Genomic DNA, 20,986 nt, shown 5'->3' with positions numbered 1-20,986 from the left:
CCCATATCCCTACATATTTTACCCACTAATCCCTCTAACCTACGCATCTCAGGACACTAAGGGACAATTTTAGCATGGCCAATCAACCTAACCCGCATCTCTTTGGACTGTGGAAGGAAACCGGAGCACCCGGAGGAAACCCACGCAGACACGAGGAGAATGCGCAAACTCCACACAGACAGTGAATGGAAATCCATTGTTCCAGAATGTCTCCCACTTCAGTTTGAGGATGCAGCCCTTACATTTTCGCATGCAATCGTTCCAAGATAAATGAAGGGATCAGAAGACGAGAACAAGGAGACCTTTGTTGAAGATGTTTATGCTGTCAAGAGAATTGATGTTTTTATTAATCCTTTGACAAAATTTTGTTTAGCCAGTTCTCTTCCTCTGTAGGATGGGGCAGTACTTTTGAGCAAACAATACTTTCCAGGACATTTTTTCCTTTCATCATCTGCTTCCTAGTGTTAATTTATCAAGAAAAAAATAATATTTTGTTCATTTTTAAATTCCAAAGCATTCACACTAACTGGAACACTACCCAAACTAATCTCCTGTTTTAAATAGCAGATTGTGCAGTAAACTAGATTAATCACATCTCACCATTGGGATCTGTGATTGATTTCAGTTCAAAGGGATGAGTTGAAAATGTGTTATGTACAATTCTTGTGAAAGACCTGGGGTGGTTTCAATAAAAGGACATAACTTCACAGTACAAAATAATCCAATATATTTCAGATGAGTACTAAAACCACAGTCTTACTCAGTAAGACCACATGGAAACTTTCACACAGGGTGAGTAGAGCTGAACTTGAAATTGAAACATGCATTGGAACAAAAGCATAGAGAAAAGGAGCAGGAGTATGCCATTCAGTTCTTCAAGCCTACTGTGCCCTTAATTATGATCCTAGCTGATCATTGTGACTCAATAGTCTGATCCTGCCTTCCCCTCATATCCTTTGATCACCTTTGCCCTCAAAACTATATTTAACTCCTTAGAAACATACAGGGGGCAGCGATCTTACCAAAAAAATTCTAAGTGCCAAATGAGCATGAAAATGGGAGAGAATCACACTCTTTTATTGGGTGAATTAGAAAGCGAATCTTCCCTCACTTTGAAAAAAAAATGAAGCAGGATCTGTTCCCGGCCAGCAGGGGGAGGTGGTCGGGGCCTAAATTTGCCGAAAGCTGGCAGATGGCAGCAGAGCACGCCATTGCGATGGGAAGATCCCTTGCAATAGCACAGAACAGAGGGATCTGTCAGGCACCTTCTCCCCAGCTACAGCTGACTTGCACGGCCCGATCACCCCCCTCCTCCTCCCCCTCCCAAACTAACGGAGGGCTCCGCGGCCAACCCCTTCCCCATCCCCCGCATGAACTGATCGCCAAAGGGGCAGACCTCCCCCCACCCCCCCTGCAACCTCCCAAGGTGGCCTCAATGGCCTCTGGTCTGATCGGCGAGGCCATCATGACAGGTTCGTGTTGATGGGGGCCATACATGATCCTCATCAGTGAGGACCTTCACTGGTGAGGCAGATATGTGGTGCCAGTAAGATTACAAGACGTGAGAAACCGAGCGTGAGCCTGAATTTTCAGCTCTCTCAGGATCTTACTGGCTCACTCCGCCCATCCATCAGTGAGGCAAAATGGTAAGATCGCACCACCCCACCCCCAATTCTTTGGCTTCAGCTGCTTTCTGAGGTAGCAAATTCCACTGGCTCACAGACATCAGAGGTAAATCAAAAGTTTGGTGACATCTTAATTCAGCCTGTGAAGCAGTGGCGTTCTGTTCACATGGCTCAGTGTCTGAGGGATTGTGTGGAAACGTGACTGCATGTAGTAAACCAAGGGAGAGGAATACTGAAAGGAGATTAAACTCCTGGATGTGGATTCTTGGTGAAGGTCTGAGATAAAGCATTGTATGGGAGAAGATTCCAAAGTGTCTTTCTTGAGAGCAAAGTTTGGAAACCCTTCTGTGAAAGTCAGACTTCCAGTGAGACCAGTTGGCTCACAGTGTAACAATAATCTGGGTAACTTAATGGGAAATCCACTGAATTTGTTATGGCTGGCATATGTCACTTGGTTTCAGAGTGTGGTCTGTATGACCACATTTCACCCAGTGCTTTATATGAACTGTCTATTTACTGAGTTTAACTATATCTTGTAATGTGCGTTATACTTAAAAATCTGTATATATCTGTAAAGTTAAAGCTGGGTGAAGGAGTAGCATATTATAGTTAATCTTTTCTTGTTTCATGTGTTATTAAAAATTAATTGGCAGTCCTGTGACTCTCTTTATCCATGTCTCTGAACAAAAAATAAAAGTTATGATGACCTGACTGCCCTATAGTAGCATCAGCTGGGATCGTAACAGTATTGTGGTCAGGTTGTAAACCTGACATTGACTTTGAATAAGGCTTGACCTCGACCACACACAGGCTTATTATTGGGCAGAACTATTAGTGGATTAGATGATCCATTTTACCTTGAATTAAAACTGACCATTTAAAACATAACCATCTTATAAAGCCTCACACTTGTAACACCATCAATATAACAGAGAACTATTTTCAACACTCAGACTAAGGCCTGGTTTCTGAACTTCAAAGATAACATATCCACAATTGTGTTGTTCTTACAAGTTCAATAAAAGAAGCACATGCAGATTTATTTTGTAAAAATCAGCAAATTCAACAAATTTCCCAAGTTGAATGGCCTTTGATGCGTATGTGCCAATGGTCTACCCTACTAAATTGCATTGAAGGTGTTATGGACATGGATAAGAGAGAACGGACGTGCAATTCTCTTCCTTTACTGTTCTAGTCAGTGTGTTTTTGAAAAGGAAGATGTATTAATTTATTTAATGAATTAAAGGAAGCTGTGTTAACCCCTGAGTCTGTGGTCACTTTGAATAACCAGCTTTTATGGGTTTAAATAAATGAGATTGTTTATTTACACGTTCACTCCAAACATCTAACGCTATGTGACACAAATGGTATTCACACACACCCACATCTACACATTTGTACACACCCAAGAAAAATACAGTTAAAAGAAATAGTACACTTTACAAGTCATTATTCTTTTGTTTACATGTTTGCCTCATCTTAAAAAAAAAAGCTTGCATTTCCAGCCTGGTGAAGAAGACATTTTCCCTCTGGAAGGGTAAACAAGGTAGATTCAAGAGCCGGAGTTGTATAATCAGGATTAGTGCAAGATTTCCTTAAAGGGATGAATTTTCAGGAGGTCACAAAGTTAGTTACTTGTGATCTTCTTACCAGGCAGTCAGATTTCGGTACTGGTGGATTTGAAAAACAAAAACAAGGAATATGTTATGATGTTGCAGTCGTCAGTTTTAAGGTGTCGCTGCTGATTCTTACCGAGTGGTTTTCAGACTGACTGGTTTCTCCATGGATCTTGAGGTAGTACGATTTGTCATCTGAGGACAATTTCAGTCACATGACCAAGTGATCAAAACTTCTATTGTCCATCCAGAATGATTTGAAGTTCAAAGTCATTGCCACACAATGGGACATGGATGGTGATCCTGCACACCTAATTTTGATTCATTGGTTTTTGCAGCTCTCTTTTATTAAGTATCAGGCTTGGGGCCAGTGATCTAGGAGTGCATAGCTTTTGAGTTTTGGGTTAGATAAGAGATATGAATTTTCAAATGGTTTTGTATTGGTATCTTTATTCAAGGGAGGCACTCCATTCATGGTCCTTCAGTTAAGAACTCTCTGGTGACTTGAGATAGCTCTAAGTCTATTCAGAACATTCAACATTCACCTGAGAGTTGGCAGTAATCTTAGCAGCCTTATAATGCCCATTTTAAAAAGAAAGTGGAGTTCAAGAAAATCCGATACTGAAAACAGTTCAAAGTTATGAATACAACTGTACATGACAAAAGATTGACAAAACTTTTCAGAAACCGAAAGGATAATAGTATTAATCAGGTTTGCTATCTCTCAGTCTAACAAAAAGTAATGAGTTTCTAGTGATAACAATATTAATATATGATGCAGAAAATTGGGAATCAATGAAGACTGAAGAGAAAGAAATGGGTTCATTTGGCAAGGAATGTCACTATAGGATACCTAATAAAATAACAAGAACAGGGATTAACATAACACAGAGAGAATATAAACGTAGAAATTACTGTTTGGATGATGGCTCATGATCACATTCATACTGCATTCCTCTATTTCAATGAAGGTTTCAACCCATTTCAAAATCATGAATTAATACATTTCTGCTAAAATTGGCACTGAAGTGCAATAAGCATTTGTGCATTATTATGATGAGCAGTGATTTTATTTGGACAGAGAGTTCCAGATCCCCACCCCACTCTCTGGAAGAAACAATTTCCCTTTGAATCCTTTCTATACCTTCTAACTCTTCCACTAAATCTATGCTCTTGGTTAAGGACCCCTCAACCAAGGAGAACAGGGTGTTCCTCACCACTCTATCTAGACACCTACTAATCATCACTCTATCTCGACACCTACTAATTTTATACACTTTAATTAGATCTTCCCTCAATAATAATTTATGATGCAGATACAGCCTTCTCTGTTCCAAAGAAAGAATTACTTTTCACAAGATGGCAACATCCTTTAGTGACTTTTGAGTGAACTTCTGTTCAAGAATTTAAACATGAATTTGAAGTTGCCAGAAGGTGAGATTGGACCTGAAGCACATTCTTTGTTTTCGCTATTGTGCCACTAGTGTTTTATATTGGTCAGATTCTCAATTTCTAGCCTTATAATCATAGAAATCCTATAGTGCAGAAGGAGGCCACTAACCACAATCCCACCCAGGCCCTATTCTCGTAACCCCACATATTTACCCTGCTAATCCCCCTAACACTAGGGTCAATTTAGCATGGCCAATCAACCTAATCTGCACATCTTTGGACTGTGGGAGGAAGCCCATGCAGACACGGGGAGAACGTGCAAACTCCACACAGACAGTGACCCGAGGCCAGAATTGAACCCGGGTCCCTAGTGCTGTGAGGCAGCAGTGCTAACCATTGTACCACCGTGCCGCCGGCATGCTGCCGGCATATAATGCTTGCATTTAGTTCCATTTTATATGTTATTATTCCATTTATACAACTTGTTTTAAAACTTCATTTCTCATTTTATATTTTGGTTCAGCATTTTCCTGTTGCATTTTCTGAAAATTTCCTGTCAATCTGTTTAGTTTTGTTTTGTGATTTGCTGCTGTTGTGAATGATGTCAATAGTTATTCAGCAACCAAATCTATTCAATTCTTCTCAGATTGTGCATTATTTTCAAAGTGGAGTTTTCCAACAAAATCAGATGAGTGAATTGAATCATTCGGTTTCTATCAATATTATAGCCTGTGCGATGGTTACATTTACAATGTATCCAATGTTTTATTTTATGAATAATAAAGAACAGTGGGTGGGTGACAAGTTGTGATAATACCATAAGTGTTATGAGAAAGGTTCAAGCAGTTCAGAGTTATTAGACCCCAGAAATTAACCTCTGCTACAGTTATAGTTTTCTTTTTTTTTGTTATTTGTGGATGTGCAATATCAATAATATGTATGTTATGTTATTTTCTTGAAATTTACAGCTTGTTAGTCAATGCTAAGTGTGGGTCCATTTCATGATGTGACTAAATATATATTGCTGCAACATTAGCACATGAAAGGGAAGGCACACTTCTACGAGAAAGAAATTATTTGACACTACCCTACCATGTAATTGTTTCGAACATAAGGAGCAGGAGTAGGGCTTACGGTAGTTCAAGCCTGCTGCACCATCGAGTAAGATCATGATTGCTCTTCAACCTCAACTACAATTTCCTGCCAGATCCTCATATCACTTGATTCAGTTAAAGTACAAAAATCTGTCAATGTCAGATGAGCTCTCTAGAGTAGAGAAATTCAAAGCCCTCTGAATGAAGACATTTCTCCTTATCCCAATCCTGTCTGGCCAACCTCTCCTGATTGTGTCCTCTATTTCTAGACTCTCTGGCAAGAAAAAATAGACTCTCAGCATTTACTCTGTCAAGCTCTCTCAGAATTGTCTGTTTTAAGGAGATCACCTCTAATTCTTCTAATAGAAGGGACCTATTCAATCTCTCCTCATAGGAGAACTCTCTCATCCCAGAAATCAATCTAATAAACCCTCATTTCATCCCAAAGCAAATAGGCATGCAGACCAAAACTGCACACAGTACTCTGTCATCTCAGTAAAACCCTGTACAATTGAAGCAAGACTTCCCTCTTACAATAAAAGCTAACATACCATTTGTCTGAATGTTAACCCTGAATTTTGTGTCAAGGACACCCAAATTCCTTCAAACAAGTTTCTCACCATTTAAAAATACCTGTTTTGATTGTCTTCCTATTGAAGTGAATAACATCACATTTCCCCCTCATTATACTCCATTTGCCACTTTCTTGCTCAAACTATTCATATCTCTTTGCAGACACTCTCGCATAACACATTATTCCACCTAACTTTGTATCATCAGCAAACCTGCATTTTGAACCCACAATTGGTCTCTTCATGTAAGTCATTAACATAAATGGTAAATAGCTGAGGCCCCAGCCTTTAGCCTTGTGAAACACCACAACAGTCTGCCAACCTGCAAATGCCATTTATCCCTACTCTGTTTTCTACTCTTTAACCAATCCTCTATTATATTGTCCTCATCCCATGAACCCTTATCTTGTATAACAATCTTTAATGTGGCCTTTTATCAAACGTCTTTTGAAAATTCAAATATACTACATCTACAGGTTCCCCTTTATTTGGGGTGGCACGGTGGCATAGTGGTTAGCACTGCTGCCTCACAGCGCCAGGGACCCGGGTTCAGTGCCAGCCTCGGGTCACTGTCTGTGTGGAGTTTGCACGTTCTCCCCGTGTCGGCATGGGTTTCCTCCGGGCGCACCAGTTTCCTCCCACAGTCCAAAGATGTGCGAGTCAGGTTGATTGGCCATGCTAAATTGTCCCTTAGTGTCAGGGGGATTAGCAGGGTAATATGTGGGATCAAGGGGATAGGGCCTAGGTGGGATTATTGTCGGTGCAGGCTCGATGGGCCGAATGGCCTCCTTCTGCACTGTAGGGATTCTATGATTCTCTGTTGCTGATTATGTACTTAAAATCTCTTTCGAGATTTGTCAAAAAGAGAGTAAAGAAAGAAAGATTTGCATTTATATAATGCTTTTCAAGACCACAAGTCATCTTAAAATGCTTTACAGCTCATGAAGTACCTATGAAGTGTAGTCACTATTGTAATGTAGGAAATGCAGCAGTCAATTTGTGCACAGCCAACTCCCAAAAATAGATAATGATCAGATCATCTGTTTTTGGTGAAGTATAAATATGGTATAAATATTGGCCAGGCTAACTCTCTTGCTCTTGTTAATACCATACCACGGATCCTGTACATTCACCTAATCAGGCAGATGGGGCCTCAGTTTAAAATCTCATCCAAAAGGTGACACTGTCAACAGTAAATGCTCCCTCAGTACTACTTTGCTTGTCAGCTTTGATTTTTGTAATTAGAACTTTGGAGTGGGACTTGAACTCAGAATGCTGTGACCGAAGGGACGAGAGTGCTACAAACTGAGCCATGGCTGACATGATTCCCTTTCATAAAACCCACGTTGACTCTGCTTAAACATATTAGGATTACCAATTCGTGAACAGTGGATTCCAGCATTTCCCCAACCAGCCCTGTCAGGCAAACAAACTTGCACTCTCGCACCCTACTTTTTGAATAGTGATCTTACATTTTCTATCATTCAATCCACTGGCAGTAGTCCAAAATCAGGGGAAATTTGGAAGTTTGCAGCCAGTACATTCACTATTTCTGAAGCCATCTTTTTTTAGAACCCAAAGACGAAGGTCATCAAGGTCAGGAGATTTGTTGGCTTTTAGTCCCATCAATTCCTTCAGTTCTTTCTTCTCAAAACTAATTAATTTAAATTCTGTACTCTCAGTCTCTTGGTTCCCCATTATTTCTGGCATGTTTTTTTCTGTTTTCCGTGTGAACCCAGAGATTAAAGCCCAGATTTTCCCTCCTGGGTCGAGGAGCAGAGAAGGGAGGATTCCTGGCTCTGTGAACCTGACCTTTAGAAATGGCTGCCTGGATTTTGGATTTTCGGTCTGCATTGGTGGGCTGGATTAGAAGTTGGGGCAGGCGACCCTGAAGAAGTGAGCAGGCTGCCAGGTGCAGAGGCACGCTGGGCAGAAGGCTTGCCTAGTGACACATACTGTGTCCAATAATTTTTTTAAAATAATAAAACATAAAACATTCCTTCAGCCCTCAACCCCTCCCCCCCAACACACACACACACACACACATGCCAGCCCATGCCACCTCATGCCCCATCCACCTCTCATTGTCCTCATGCTAAAATATGCTCCCACACCAACCCCCATAGACCCCCATGCTAACCGATAAACCTCCACCCACTCCCTATGATCCTTTATTGCCCATCTCCTACCACACACCCCCTGGCTCTTTATAGCCCCATGCCAACCCATGTCCTCTCCACTTTTACCCTTATACCTAGTAGCCATCATCGGCAGACATCAGGACCCATGCAGCGATTATATAAAATAAAGTTCTGATAAAATGTTCTAAGTGTCTATTGCAGACATCACTAAACTGAAAATACATACATTTCATAAAACCTATTTACAACATTTACATTCCTTCAACTGTGTAAAGCTTTATAACAACTGTTATGATCCAGTTAGGGACCAGTAACTATAACTATTTGTTTAAAGTAGAAACAGTCTTAAATCCCAGTTATCCACAAGAAAAATAAAGCCACAAAATTTGACAATTTTAATCAAACGAAGAAAACCTTACTATACAAAATCAGAAAAGTAAAACAATCTACAGTATCTACCCATGCTCTAACATTCAGAATTAACACAAGGTAAATAAGAATTAACAGGAAAATTGAGATTGTACACACCATACTGCACATGAAATGGCTGATGCGATGAATACAGATTCCATAGATTTCTTAGCAATCCGCCCAGACATCAATAACCACTGCCATTCCTAATTTCTTGTTGAATCTCTGATTCTCTTATAGGGGTTTCAACTCTTCACTTTTGAAGATCTAGCCTCTGAATTCTCTCAAAGGCCACTCCGGTTTGGACTACCTCAACGACTGCTCACTTCCAATCTCTTCTCCTGAGATTGTGTTCCACAAGATTCACAGAGCTGAACTCCTGCTTCTAATTACTGGCACAATTTCAGCTCTTTTGCAGACTTCTAACCACACTAAACTGGCACCGCCCGTGGGTTTCTCTTAACTTCAGTCTACCAGGCCTTTTTTTGAGACCTAACCCTCTCTAACACAGAAGCAGTGACCTTCCACCACCTTCTCAGCTCCCCATGGCTTCTCAGAGCCATAATTTCCTGAAGCATACTAATAGATCCTGGGGTTTCTCTGTGAGCTGCAAACAATGTGAGATCCAAACTGCAACCAATACCCCCTACAAGCAAATGCAGAGATAAATTGAAACTTATAACCTTCTTAAGATCCGCCCATTTCCATAATGACATAGCCTGGCAGAGTTCAAGGAATGCTTTTAAACTAATTTACTTCTAACTCCCAAAACTAACATCTCCCTGGACCACTCTGCTTTACAAGATGTTTAGATACCACCTTCCCAGTTCTCCAACTAAGTAAGCCCATTTGCTATTCTGGCTCTTACCATTCTAGCTGTTACCTTCGTAAGACAACATAGCCCCAACATTTGAAGTGCAATGGACTCCAAATTGCTTTAGTTGCATTTATTCCATTTTCTATGCTTAAACTTTAACCTTCCCAGAAATAGGGGCGGCACGGTAGCACAGTGGTTAGCACTGCTGCTTCACAGCTCCAGGGACCTGGGTTCGATTCCCAGCTTAGGTCACTGTCTGTGTGGAGTTTGCACATTCTCCCCGTGTCTGTGTGGGTTTCCTCTGGGTGCTCCGGTTTCCTCCCACATTCCAAAGATGTGTGGGTTAGGTTGATTGGCCATGCTTAAATTCCCCTTAGTGTCCTGAGATGTGCAGGTTAGAGGGATAAGGGGGTAGGGCCTGGATGGGATTGTGGTCAGTGCAGACTCGATGGGCCAAATGGCCTCTTTCTGTACTGTAGGGTTTCTATGAAATAAACATTGCCTGTAGAATTTTAAATTGAAACATGAACTAGATATTCAACACACAACAAGCATTTCATTCAAGTGCAAAATCCCTCATACATCAAGCATTGGAATTCATTCTCCCATCTCAAAAAGTCTGTAACCACTGTATCTGTCATTTCAATGGCAAAATGGCAGGCATAATAGATGGTTGTGAAATCAGACATGCAGCACTCATCCAGTAATGGAAGCTCTTATGCTTATGTCATCAGACAGAGTGAAAAAGGAATCAACCATTTGTTTACACTCCAGGCATTTACTCAAAGATTTAAAGGGCAGAGGTTTTAAATGCCTTAATAGTTCGGCTGCTTCATTTGACAGGTCCTATTGTTAGCTCCCTTTGACGTTTTTCCTACGGAGTTTTTATTTCCAATAGAAAGTATCTTTTTGAAAATTATGAAATATTTAAGTGCCTGCTATTGCTTATATATTATATCTTTCAATCTAATTTCCAAATATACCTCAGCCAACCCATTCTTCATCTGTGTAATTTCTCTTGATTAACATTTTAATACTCCAGGTTTAGACGAATAGTCATCATTTTGGAACTCGAATGAAGATCGATCATATAATGATCTATTTTTCCTAGAGGATTCCTTACTATGAGATGACTAAAATAGTTTCCTTCCTGGCTGGTTCTATGATGTATTATTCTTGGAAATGATCTCAATTGCATTCCATGAACGTGTCCTTCAAACTATTTTTGCCAAATTGATTTGTCCAATCTACATGAAGATTGAAGGCCACCACAATTATTGCATTGGTTTTGTTACAAGTTCCTCTAGTTTCACGATTAAAACTCTGTCTAACAACACAACTAGTATTAGGGAACCTAGAAACTACTCCAATCTATTTTTTCAGCCCCTTGGTTATTTCTTAGCTCCACCTATACTAATTCTACTTCATAATTTGAAATTACTAAATCCTACTCTTCACTGCATTTTATTGTAATCTGTTTAACATAGACACTAGAAGCAAGTGTAGACCATTCGACCCTTCAAGCCTGCTCTGCCATTCATTATGATCATGGCGGACCATCAAATTCAATACCCTGATCCCGCCTTCCTCCCCCCATGTCCCTTGATCCCTTTAGCCCCAAGAGCTACATCTAGTTTCTTATTGAAATCACATAACGTTTTGGCCTCAACTACTTTCTGTGGTGGTGAATTCCACACATTAACTACTCTCTAAGTGAAGAAGTTTCTCCTCACCTCAGTCCTAAAAGGTTTACCCCTTATCCTCAAACAATAACCCCTGGTTCTGGACTCCCCCACCATCGGGAACATTCTTTCTGAATCTACCCTGTCTAATCCTGTTAGAATTTTATAAGTTTCGATGAGATCCCCTCTCACTCTTCTAAACTCCAATGAACATAATCTTAACTGACTTAATCTCTCCTCATATAACAGACCTGCCATCCCAGGAATCAGCCTGGTAAACCTGGTAAAAGTTTAGTAAGATTTTTGCCCAAATAATTTGTTCTTTTAGAGACCGTCTTATTCTCAAAACTTTGTTGTGTTCTGATTAAACTTGATTACATAAAATTATTGGTGATCACACCATCCAGAGAACCCATACTTAATATGACCTGCTTAAACTGCAATAAAAGCAATTATGTCCAAGAATAACTCAATGGCCTTAACTTAACATGGAATGGTGCTGTTGTGAGGCCATGAATCCTGGAATATTGGGTATCTTGAATGCCCTACATAATAAGCAGGGAGAATTGAAGAGGGATCCCTATCTACAGACAGCTTATGGACAGGCTAGAGACTCTTTGGGCAGGAATCCTGCTTCACAGTGTCAAAGAGAAAGGGTAGGGTGTGGAGTGAGAGAGATCATGGAGTCACAGGAGTATCCAGATCACATGGGATGGGGGAAGGGTGGGGAGTATTGTCTAGAGCCCGAATTCCATGGGGAAATCTGGATTGAGGGGTGGCAATAGCCGATGTCTGATAGTGGTGCTTAGGATCTAATAGTGGCCAGAGGAGAGAAATTCGTGGATATTTGGGGTGGGTGCAGACACATCTTAGTCAGGGGATGAAGGACATGATGTTGTGGATAGAGGTCTGAAGAGGTGTCATTGGATGGTGGTCTGGTGGGAGTCAGGATGTGTGGCCAGTTGATATTCACTGAGTGGGATTGAATGGTGGAACAAGCAGGGTTTGGGAGTGATTGAATGCTGGTCATGGGGGGGGCGGTGGTTGAATAGTATTCTGGGGTGGGGGTTGCTGGTTGGATGGATGTCCGAGGGAGGTTGGCGTTGGTCCACAGAGGGATTAGATGGTGGTCCAGAGGTGGAGGCTGTTATCAGATGGTAGTTAGGGGTGGGTTTGGTGGAGATTAGAGAGCTGGTGGATTTGGTAGCAGTCCAATGGTGATTGGGGGGAAAATTTGGTGGTTGGGATGGATGGAACAGACAATTCAGTGAGGAGAAATGTTTACTGGATAGGTTACTGAGCCTGATGGAGACATTCCAACTCCCCCTGAAACACTGTAAAGATACTTACCTCATGGATTCAGTCCCTCTTGTCTCCTTCTCAGGAAACCCAGTTGCTTGGGGTTAAAAATAAGATGACTACCAAAATGAAAGCATGTAGCCTCAATAGAATATTTAAATAATCAGCATGATTTGTTACCGCCCCATATATGACTCAATTAAAACCAGAAGTGGGTAGAAAGGCAAGTTAGAGGAAAGATCATAGACATGAAACGATAACTCTGATTCTTCTTCCACAGATATTTCCAGTTCTACTGAGTATTTCCAATGTTTTCTGTCTTTATTTTAGATTTACTGCACCTGCACTACTTTGCTTTTTACTCTCTCCCTTCTCTTAAATCTAATGTATAATTACAAATATAATACATATCTATTGATTGTATTTTATTGATCAGTGCATTACCTGAGAAAATTACCTTAGAAAAGGTAAGAAAAAGTTTTATTTAGATATAGGTAAATATAGACCAAAGAAATTTTTCTTCCAATTAATAATATTCAGCATATTTATCCAACAGTCATAATAAACAGGTCAACATATAGAATCATGGAATCGTAGAATGGTTACAGCTCAGAAGGCTTGTTGTTTCTGCACTGGCTCACTAAAGGAGCAATGTGCATAATGCCACTCTGCTGTCTTTTATCTGTAGCCATGCAATGATTATTCCTTTTTGGATAATGATCTAATTGCCTTCTGAAAGTCTAAATTGACCCTGCGTCCACCATACTGTCAAGTAGTGCATTCCAGATCAAAACCACTCATTGAATGAAAGAGATCTTCCTTATGCTGCCATTGCTTCTTTTCCCAACTACTCTCTGGCTTTTGCTCCTTCCATCAATGGGAACAATTTCTTCCCATCTATTCTGTCCTGGTAATTTTTAATACCGCTATCAAATCTCCTCTTAACCTTCTCTTCTCCAAGGAGAACAGTCCCAATTCCTCCAATCTTTCTATAGAATTAAAGTTCCTCATCCCTGGAATTTCATGAATGCACCCTTGAATGCCTTCGCAACTTCTATTAAAGTCTGATGCCCAGAACTGGAAATAATACTCCAGTTGAGGCCAAACTAGTGTTTTAACATAACATTCTTGCCTTTGTACTCTATGCCCTGATTGATAAAGCCCAGGATGCCATATGTTTTATTAACATATTTATTAATATTTATTAACGCCGGCATCTCCACAATATGTTTTATTAACCACTCTCTCACTTTTCCCGCTACCATCAATAATTTATGCACATATACACCAAGACAGCTCTGTTCCTGCATCCCCTTTAGAATTGTACCTTTTTTGTTATATCTTCTGCATTCTTCCTGTCAAAAATATTTCACACTTTTATGCATTATGTTTCATCTGCCAGTTGCCTGCCCTTTCCAACAACCTATGTTCTTTTGAAGCTCTATACTATCCTCCTCGTGGTTTACAATTCTGCAAGTTTTGAAATCATGTACCTTGCAACCCAAGGTCATATATATATGTATTATTTATATACAGCCAATTTCCTACCATTTTGCTACTGTCCCTTCCATTCCATGAGCTCTAACTTTGCTCAAAAGTCTCTTAAGCGGCACTTTATCAAATACTTTTGGAAGTTCATGTCCGCCACAGCAGCAAGATTAGTCTCCTCAACCTTCCCTGTTACCTCATCAAAAACTGAAGCAAGTTAGTTAAACATAATTTTCCCTTAACAAATATAGTGGAATATAGTGTTCAATTCTGGTCGCCACACTACCAGAAGGATGTGGAGGCTTTGGAGAGGGTATAGAAAAGATTTATTAGGATGTTGCCTGGTATGGAGGGCATTAGCTATGAGGAGAGGTTGGAAAAACTTGATTTGTTCTCACTGGAACGACAGAGGTTGAGGGGCAACCTGATAGATGTCTACAAGATTATGAGAGGCATGGACAGAGTGGATAGTCAGAAGCTTTTTCTCAGGGTGGAAGAGTCAATTACTAGGGGGCACAGGTTTAAGGTGTGAGGGGCAAAGTTTAAAGGAGATGTACGAGGCAGATTTTTTACACAGAGAGTAGTGGGTACCTGGAACGCATTGCCGGGGAAGGTAGTGGAAGTGGATACGGTAGTGACTTTTAAGGGGCGTCTTGACAAATACATGAATAGGACGGGAATAGAGGGATATGGTCCCCAAAAGGGTAGGGGGTTTTAGTTAAGTCGGGCAGCATGGTCGGTGCAGGCTTGGAGGGCTGAAGGGCCTGTAATTTTCTTTGTTCTTTGTTCAAATCTATGCTGGCTTTCCTTAATTAACCTGCATTTTCCTAACTCCCCTGACTTAATCTTGTTTCAAATTATCAATTCTAGAAGCTTTCCCAACACCGAGGGTAAACTGACTGACCTGTAGTTACTGGGCTTTTCTTTACATCCTTCTTTGCATCAGGCTGTAATATCTCCAGTCCTCTGGCACCAACTTTCAGTAAGAAGTTTGACAACACCAGGTTAAAGTCCAACAGGTTTATTTGGTAGCAAAAGCCACACAAGCTTTCGGAGCTGCAAGCTCCTTCTTCAGGTGAGTGGGAATTCTGTTCACAAACAGAGCATATAAAGACACAAACTCAATTTACATGAATAATGGTTGGAATGCGAATACTTACAACTAATCAAGTCTTTAAGAAACAAAATAATGTGAGTGGAGAGAGTATCAAGACAGGCTAAAAAGATGTGTATTGTCTCCAGACAAGACAGCCAGTGAAACTCTGTGGGGGTTACAAATAGTGTGCCATGAACCCAATATCCCGGTTGAGGCCGTCCTCGTGTGTGCGGAACTTGGCTATCAGTTTCTGCTCAGCGACTCTGCGCCGTCGTGTGTCGTGAAGGCCGCCTTGGAGAACGCTTACCCGAATATCAGAGGCCGAATGCCCGTGACCGCTGAAGTGCTCCCCAACAGGAAGAGAACAGTCTTGCCTGGTGATTGTCGAGCGGTGTTCATTCACCCGTTGTCGCAGCGTCTGCATAGTTTCCCCAATGTACCATGCCTCGGGCGGCCTTCGCGACACACGACGGCACAGAGTCGCTGAGCAGAAACTGATAGCCAAGTTCCGCACACACGAGGACGGCCTCAACCGGGATATTGGGTTCATGGCACACTATTTGTAACCCCCACAGAGTTTCACTGGCTGTCTTGTCTGGAGACAATACACATCTTTTTAGCCTGTCTTGATGCTCTCTCCACTCACATTGTTTTGTTTCTTAAAGACTTGATTAGTTGTAAGTATTCGCATTCCAACCATTATTCATGTAAATTGAGTTTGTGTCTCTATATGCTCTGTTTGTGAACAAAATTCCCACTCACCTGAAGAAGGGGCTTGCAGCTCCGAAAGCTTGTGTGGCTTTTGCTACCAAATAAACCTGTTGGACTTTAACCTGGTGTTGTTAAACTTCTTACTGTGTTTACCCCAGTCCAACGCCGGCATCTCCACATCATGACTACCAACTTTCAGTCTCAGGAAGGAAAATAATGGCCAATGCCTCTGCAATTTCCACTCTCACTTCCCTCAGTATTGTTGCATGCCTGAAATCCAGTTCTGGTGCTTCTCAACTCTAAATACAAACAGCCTATCAATACCTCCTACTTCTCAAGTATCTGAATCACCTCCTCTTTCACCATGATCTGGGAAGCATCTTCTCCATTGGTAAAGGCAAATGCAAAGTATATACTTAATATCTCAGCTGTGCTCCCTGCTTACATGTGTAAATCGCTTTTTTGGTCCCCAGTGGACCACACTCCTCTTACCACCCTCTTACTATTTATATGCCTAAATATGACTGTTGGATCCCTTTTATGTTAGCTGTCTGTCTCTTCTCATACTTCCTCTTGACTTCTCTCATTTGTTTTTTAAAATATATTTGGATGTCTGCTACGATTCTCAGCAACTTTTGCAGATACACCATAGAAAGCATCCTTTCTGGTTGTATCACAGCTTGGTATGGTTCCTGCACTGTCCAAGACCACAAAAAACTAGAAAGGGTTATGAACGAATCCCAGTCCATCACGCAAACCAGCCTCCCATCCATTGATTCTGTTTACATTTCCTGCTGCCTCGAAAAAGCAGCCAGCATTATCAAGGACCCCACGCACTCCAGACATACTCTTTTCCACCTTCTTCCGTCGGGAAAATGATACAAAAGTCTGAGGTCACGTACCAACCGACTCAAGAACAGCTTCTTCCCTGCCTCCATCAGACTTTTGAATGGACCAACCTCATATTAAGTTGATCTTTCTCCACACCCTGACTATGACTCTAACACTACATTCTGCACCCTCTCCTCTATAAATGGTATGCTTTGTCTGTATAGCATGCAAAAAAAAATAACTTTCACTGTATACTAATACATGTGACAGTAATACAACAAATCAAATCTCTAAATCTTCCATATTCAGCCTAATTCTCAATTGTATTATCCACCTAGTATCTGTCATGACCAACACTTTTCCACTTATTTTAATCTCTATCTCTTTCATCATCCAAGGATCTCTGGATTTGTTTGCCGTACCTTTCCTCTTCATGGGAATATACTTTGACTATACTCGAACTCCCTCTTCTTTAAAGCCAGTCCATTGTTTAGTTACAGTTTTGCTTTGATTTCAGTTTATCCAGGCCAGATCCATTCTTATTCCATTGAAATTGGCTTTCTTAAAGTAAAGTAAAGTTTATTTATTAGTCACAAGTAGGCTTACATTAACACTTTAATTAAGTTACTGTGAATATCCCCTAGTCGCCATACTCTGGTTCCACTTTGTTCTAATTTAATTGGGAAATAGTGAGACATTGAATTTTATCACTTTCCTGAGTAGGTGTTTATTACATGAAATCTTTACAGCTGTAATTTATGGGGATTAGTTTTCTTCGGCTAGGCTGAATATAGCCAGAAGATTGTTGTTCTGTATGGGTGCATTGTCAAATTGCTATTAAATTGCTTTACACTAATTAAGTTTTTAAGTGGTCATGTTGTAATTATAAAATTGCATTATTTAATAATTATATAATCTTGGATGAATTAAAGAAGCCAGATCTTCTTTGGCAAAGTCTGATAAATTATTATTTCTTCACCAGAAAACTTCCCAAGACTAATTCCAGAAGCTGAGAGCCTTACTTATTCCAAAATGCAGCATTTTAAAGACTTGTTGGACTCACTCCCCATGGATGCCTACACTCATGGCTGCATTCTACATCCAGAATTGACCACAGAATCCATGATCCCAAAGTATGCCACAGCTGAAATCCGCAGTAAGTACAAAGAATAATACACTTGAGAATGGGATTTAGCATTGCAAATTCTGGGTATGGTAACCTGGTGAAAAAAAACCATCATAAAAAGACTTGCATTCTCGCATAGCACCTCATCATGTCCCCATGATGTCCCAGAATGCCAATGAATTACACTGAAATTTTATTAACAGTTTTTAAGGCGAACAAAATCACGTAGAAAGAGTCTGGTGCTTTAATTAACAGTTTTCACATGTAGGATCTGACATGTTTGTTAAGTTTAGCATTGTCAAATCAAAGGAAGCCACAACAAAAATCAGACTTGTGAAACTTCAAAGAAATAATGAAATACCAAGGAGCGATTCTCCCAAAAAAATTTGAAGTGTCGAATTTTCGTAAAAACTGGAGTAAATCACCTTTTTCTCTTTCAGCTGGAGTTTCAAAATGGACCTCCCACACTCTGTGCATTGCTGAGTGCACTAATGTAAATCCCGTTCAAATTCAGTTGGCGAGGCCTATTCCTGCCCAACAGGCCAGCAGCATAGCACTGAGTGGGCCACTGTGCATGCGCCAGTCTGTCAGCGCGAGATCGGCGCATGTGCAGTGGCCCTGCACTGCCGGCCTCCCGATCGCTAGCCAGCTCTGTCATCCCCTGTATCACTGGCCTTCCATCCCCCCATGCTCGGGCCAGCCTTGTTCCCCCGGCCCCCTGCAGCCCAATCTCCTGATCCGCCCCTCCCTGACCACTTCCCTCGCAGCCCCAATCCACCCCCTCACCCCAATGGCCAGCCCCGATCGCAGGTCCCCTGCCCACTGTCGCTCAGCCCAAATGCAGAGTGGCAGCGGGACCTCCCCACCAATCGCTCCCCCAAAGGCCCCGCCCTTCTTAAGGCCCTGCCCCCTTGGCACTGCCCAATGCCCCCTTGGCACTGCCCAATGCTCCCTGGGCTTTGACACTTTGCCCCTTGGGTGGTGCCGGGGAGTGGTGGGGGGGTGGTGCAGGGCTTTAATCCCTCATTCCAGAATTGTCAAATTATACCGGCTTGAAAGGATGTTGAAGGTGGATTTCAAGACATTTTGATTTGTCAGCTTATGTTATTAGTTATGTATGAATAATATTCATGCCGAATGAGCTGATGATCAGAGAGAGTAGATCAAAATGTCCTGAAGTTAACTTTCAACAAAACCTAAAGACAGGTATACTCACAAATTACAATGATGGCACTTGTATCTAAATAAAAACTGATGTGCACAAATGGACACCAATTCTTAATAACTGTGAGGAGAAGTTGTCAGACTTCTGCATGCTATTCACAAATTGAAGACAAAGCATTTTGACAAAGACAAAACAAAGTCACTAGATAGCATTTCTTCCTTGAAACAGAACATTGCCAAGCTTTGAACTATGGAATTGCTAACATTTAATATTCCATCACAAAATTTTAATTAGTGGAGTAGACCTTTATTTTTAACAAAGCAACAAGAAACACAAATGAGGAGATTGTTTCTTGTCCTCGTAAGATCCTGTCATCCTGGAAGGTGCAAATTACTCATTCCTTTCCCTGCCCTATGATTTGATTACAATTTATTTCATGGTCACAATTGTTAATTTCTCAGCCTCTAGTTTTATCCCTCTGTATGCCCCTTGCAACTTTTAAGTCCGTCAGACTAACTATTAAAGGATGGGGAGTCCTCACTCGATTTCATTACTTTATAATTTTCATTGAGTTTACACCCCTTAGTCTCACTGGAGAAGTGAACATCTAGGTCCCACAGAGAAACTTTGAGCCTTCTCTATCCCAAGCCTTCTGTCCCCAGACCATAAAGGCATACCGACACCCCACAACCCCCAACAGTTCTTGAGTGTCCCCAGCCAAATTATTCAGCACATATTAAAATCATGCCTGCCAACTTTCAGATGAGGCATTAAGCCAAGTGCCTGCTGAAGTGGCACTATTTAAAGGCGAGCAGGGCATTGTGTCATGTGTTTGAACCAACATTCATCCCTGAAATCAACATTGCCATGAACAGATTAACTGATCACAATCTCATTGCTTTCTCTGGATCTTTGCTGTGTGAAAATTGGCTGCCTCACATCCATAAAACAATGATTACTCTTCAAAAATAATTAATTAGCTGCAAAGTGCTAGGGGATGCAAGTTTTCTGTTTTGAATGGCTCACACACATAACTAACTCTGAATAGCATACATCACAGAATTGTTATGGTGCAGGAGGAGGCAATTTGGCCCATCATTGTCTGCACCGGCTCTCCAAACAAGCATCATGACTTAATGCCATCCCTTTGCCTTTGCCCTGTACCCCTTCACATTGTTCCAATTACATACATATCTGAAAGTCATTATTGGACATCAGTTGCATTGACTGCTCAAATATGAAAGCCAAGCCTATCACACGACGAGAATAATTATGCCAACAGACTCATATATAAACACTGACCCTTATCTTAAAATTAGAGATATTTACAGCAGTGAAAGAGGCCATTCAGCTGGCAAGGAGACATCTAGCTTAATGCCACTTACTGGCACCTACCAGAAATTAAGTGCATAGAAACATAGAAGATAGGAAGAGGCCATCTGGCCCTTCGAGCCTGCTCCGCCATTCATTACGATCATGGCTGATCATCCAACTCAATAGCCTAATCTTGCTTTTTTCCCCATAACCTTTGATCCCATTCGCCCTAAGTGCTATATCCAGCCGCCTCTTGAATACATTCAATGTTTTGGCATCAACTACTTCCTGTGGTAATATCCAAATACTTTTAAAATGTCCTGAGGGTTTCTGCCACTACAACCTTTCAGGCAGTGAATTCTAGAACTTAGAGCAGCAGTTTATCCCCAGGAATCTATGCGACAGCTCTGAAATTCATTTCCCAACCCCGTACTCTACCAAATTCTTTGATCAAGCTTTTTTTGGGTGTACGTTTGTGTTTGATTAGGTTGCCTGAGACAATTTATCCAAGTTGTTGTTGTTATTATCGGACAAATAAAGTTATGCAGCTGAAGCTTGCAATTTTTCATTACACAATCACTGAGATGAGTTGCCAAGTAGGAGCAG

At 41.1% G+C, this 20,986-nt stretch overlaps 1 protein-coding gene across 4 annotated transcripts in view; it reads left to right on the top strand.

Annotated features, from left to right (window-relative positions):
• gdap1l1 (ganglioside induced differentiation associated protein 1-like 1) overlaps positions 1 to 20,986 on the top strand; it is a 65,586-nt gene that overhangs the window by 33,372 nt on the left and 11,228 nt on the right. For 3 of the 4 annotated variants that reach the window (XM_078236514.1, XM_078236511.1, XM_078236512.1), the window contains one exon: positions 17,758 to 17,931. The exons of the other annotated variant lie outside the window; for it this stretch is intronic. In XM_078236514.1, coding sequence (XP_078092640.1) covers positions 17,758 to 17,931 — 174 coding nt within the window. The remainder of the gene's footprint in view (positions 1 to 17,757; positions 17,932 to 20,986) is intronic. 4 annotated transcript variants of the gene reach the window in all.

This window comes from Mustelus asterias, chromosome 20 (assembly GCF_964213995.1).
Source record: "Mustelus asterias chromosome 20, sMusAst1.hap1.1, whole genome shotgun sequence".
In the NCBI taxonomy this organism is placed as follows: Eukaryota; Metazoa; Chordata; class Chondrichthyes; order Carcharhiniformes; family Triakidae; genus Mustelus; species Mustelus asterias.
This window is presented reverse-complemented; position numbering and strand designations above follow the sequence as displayed.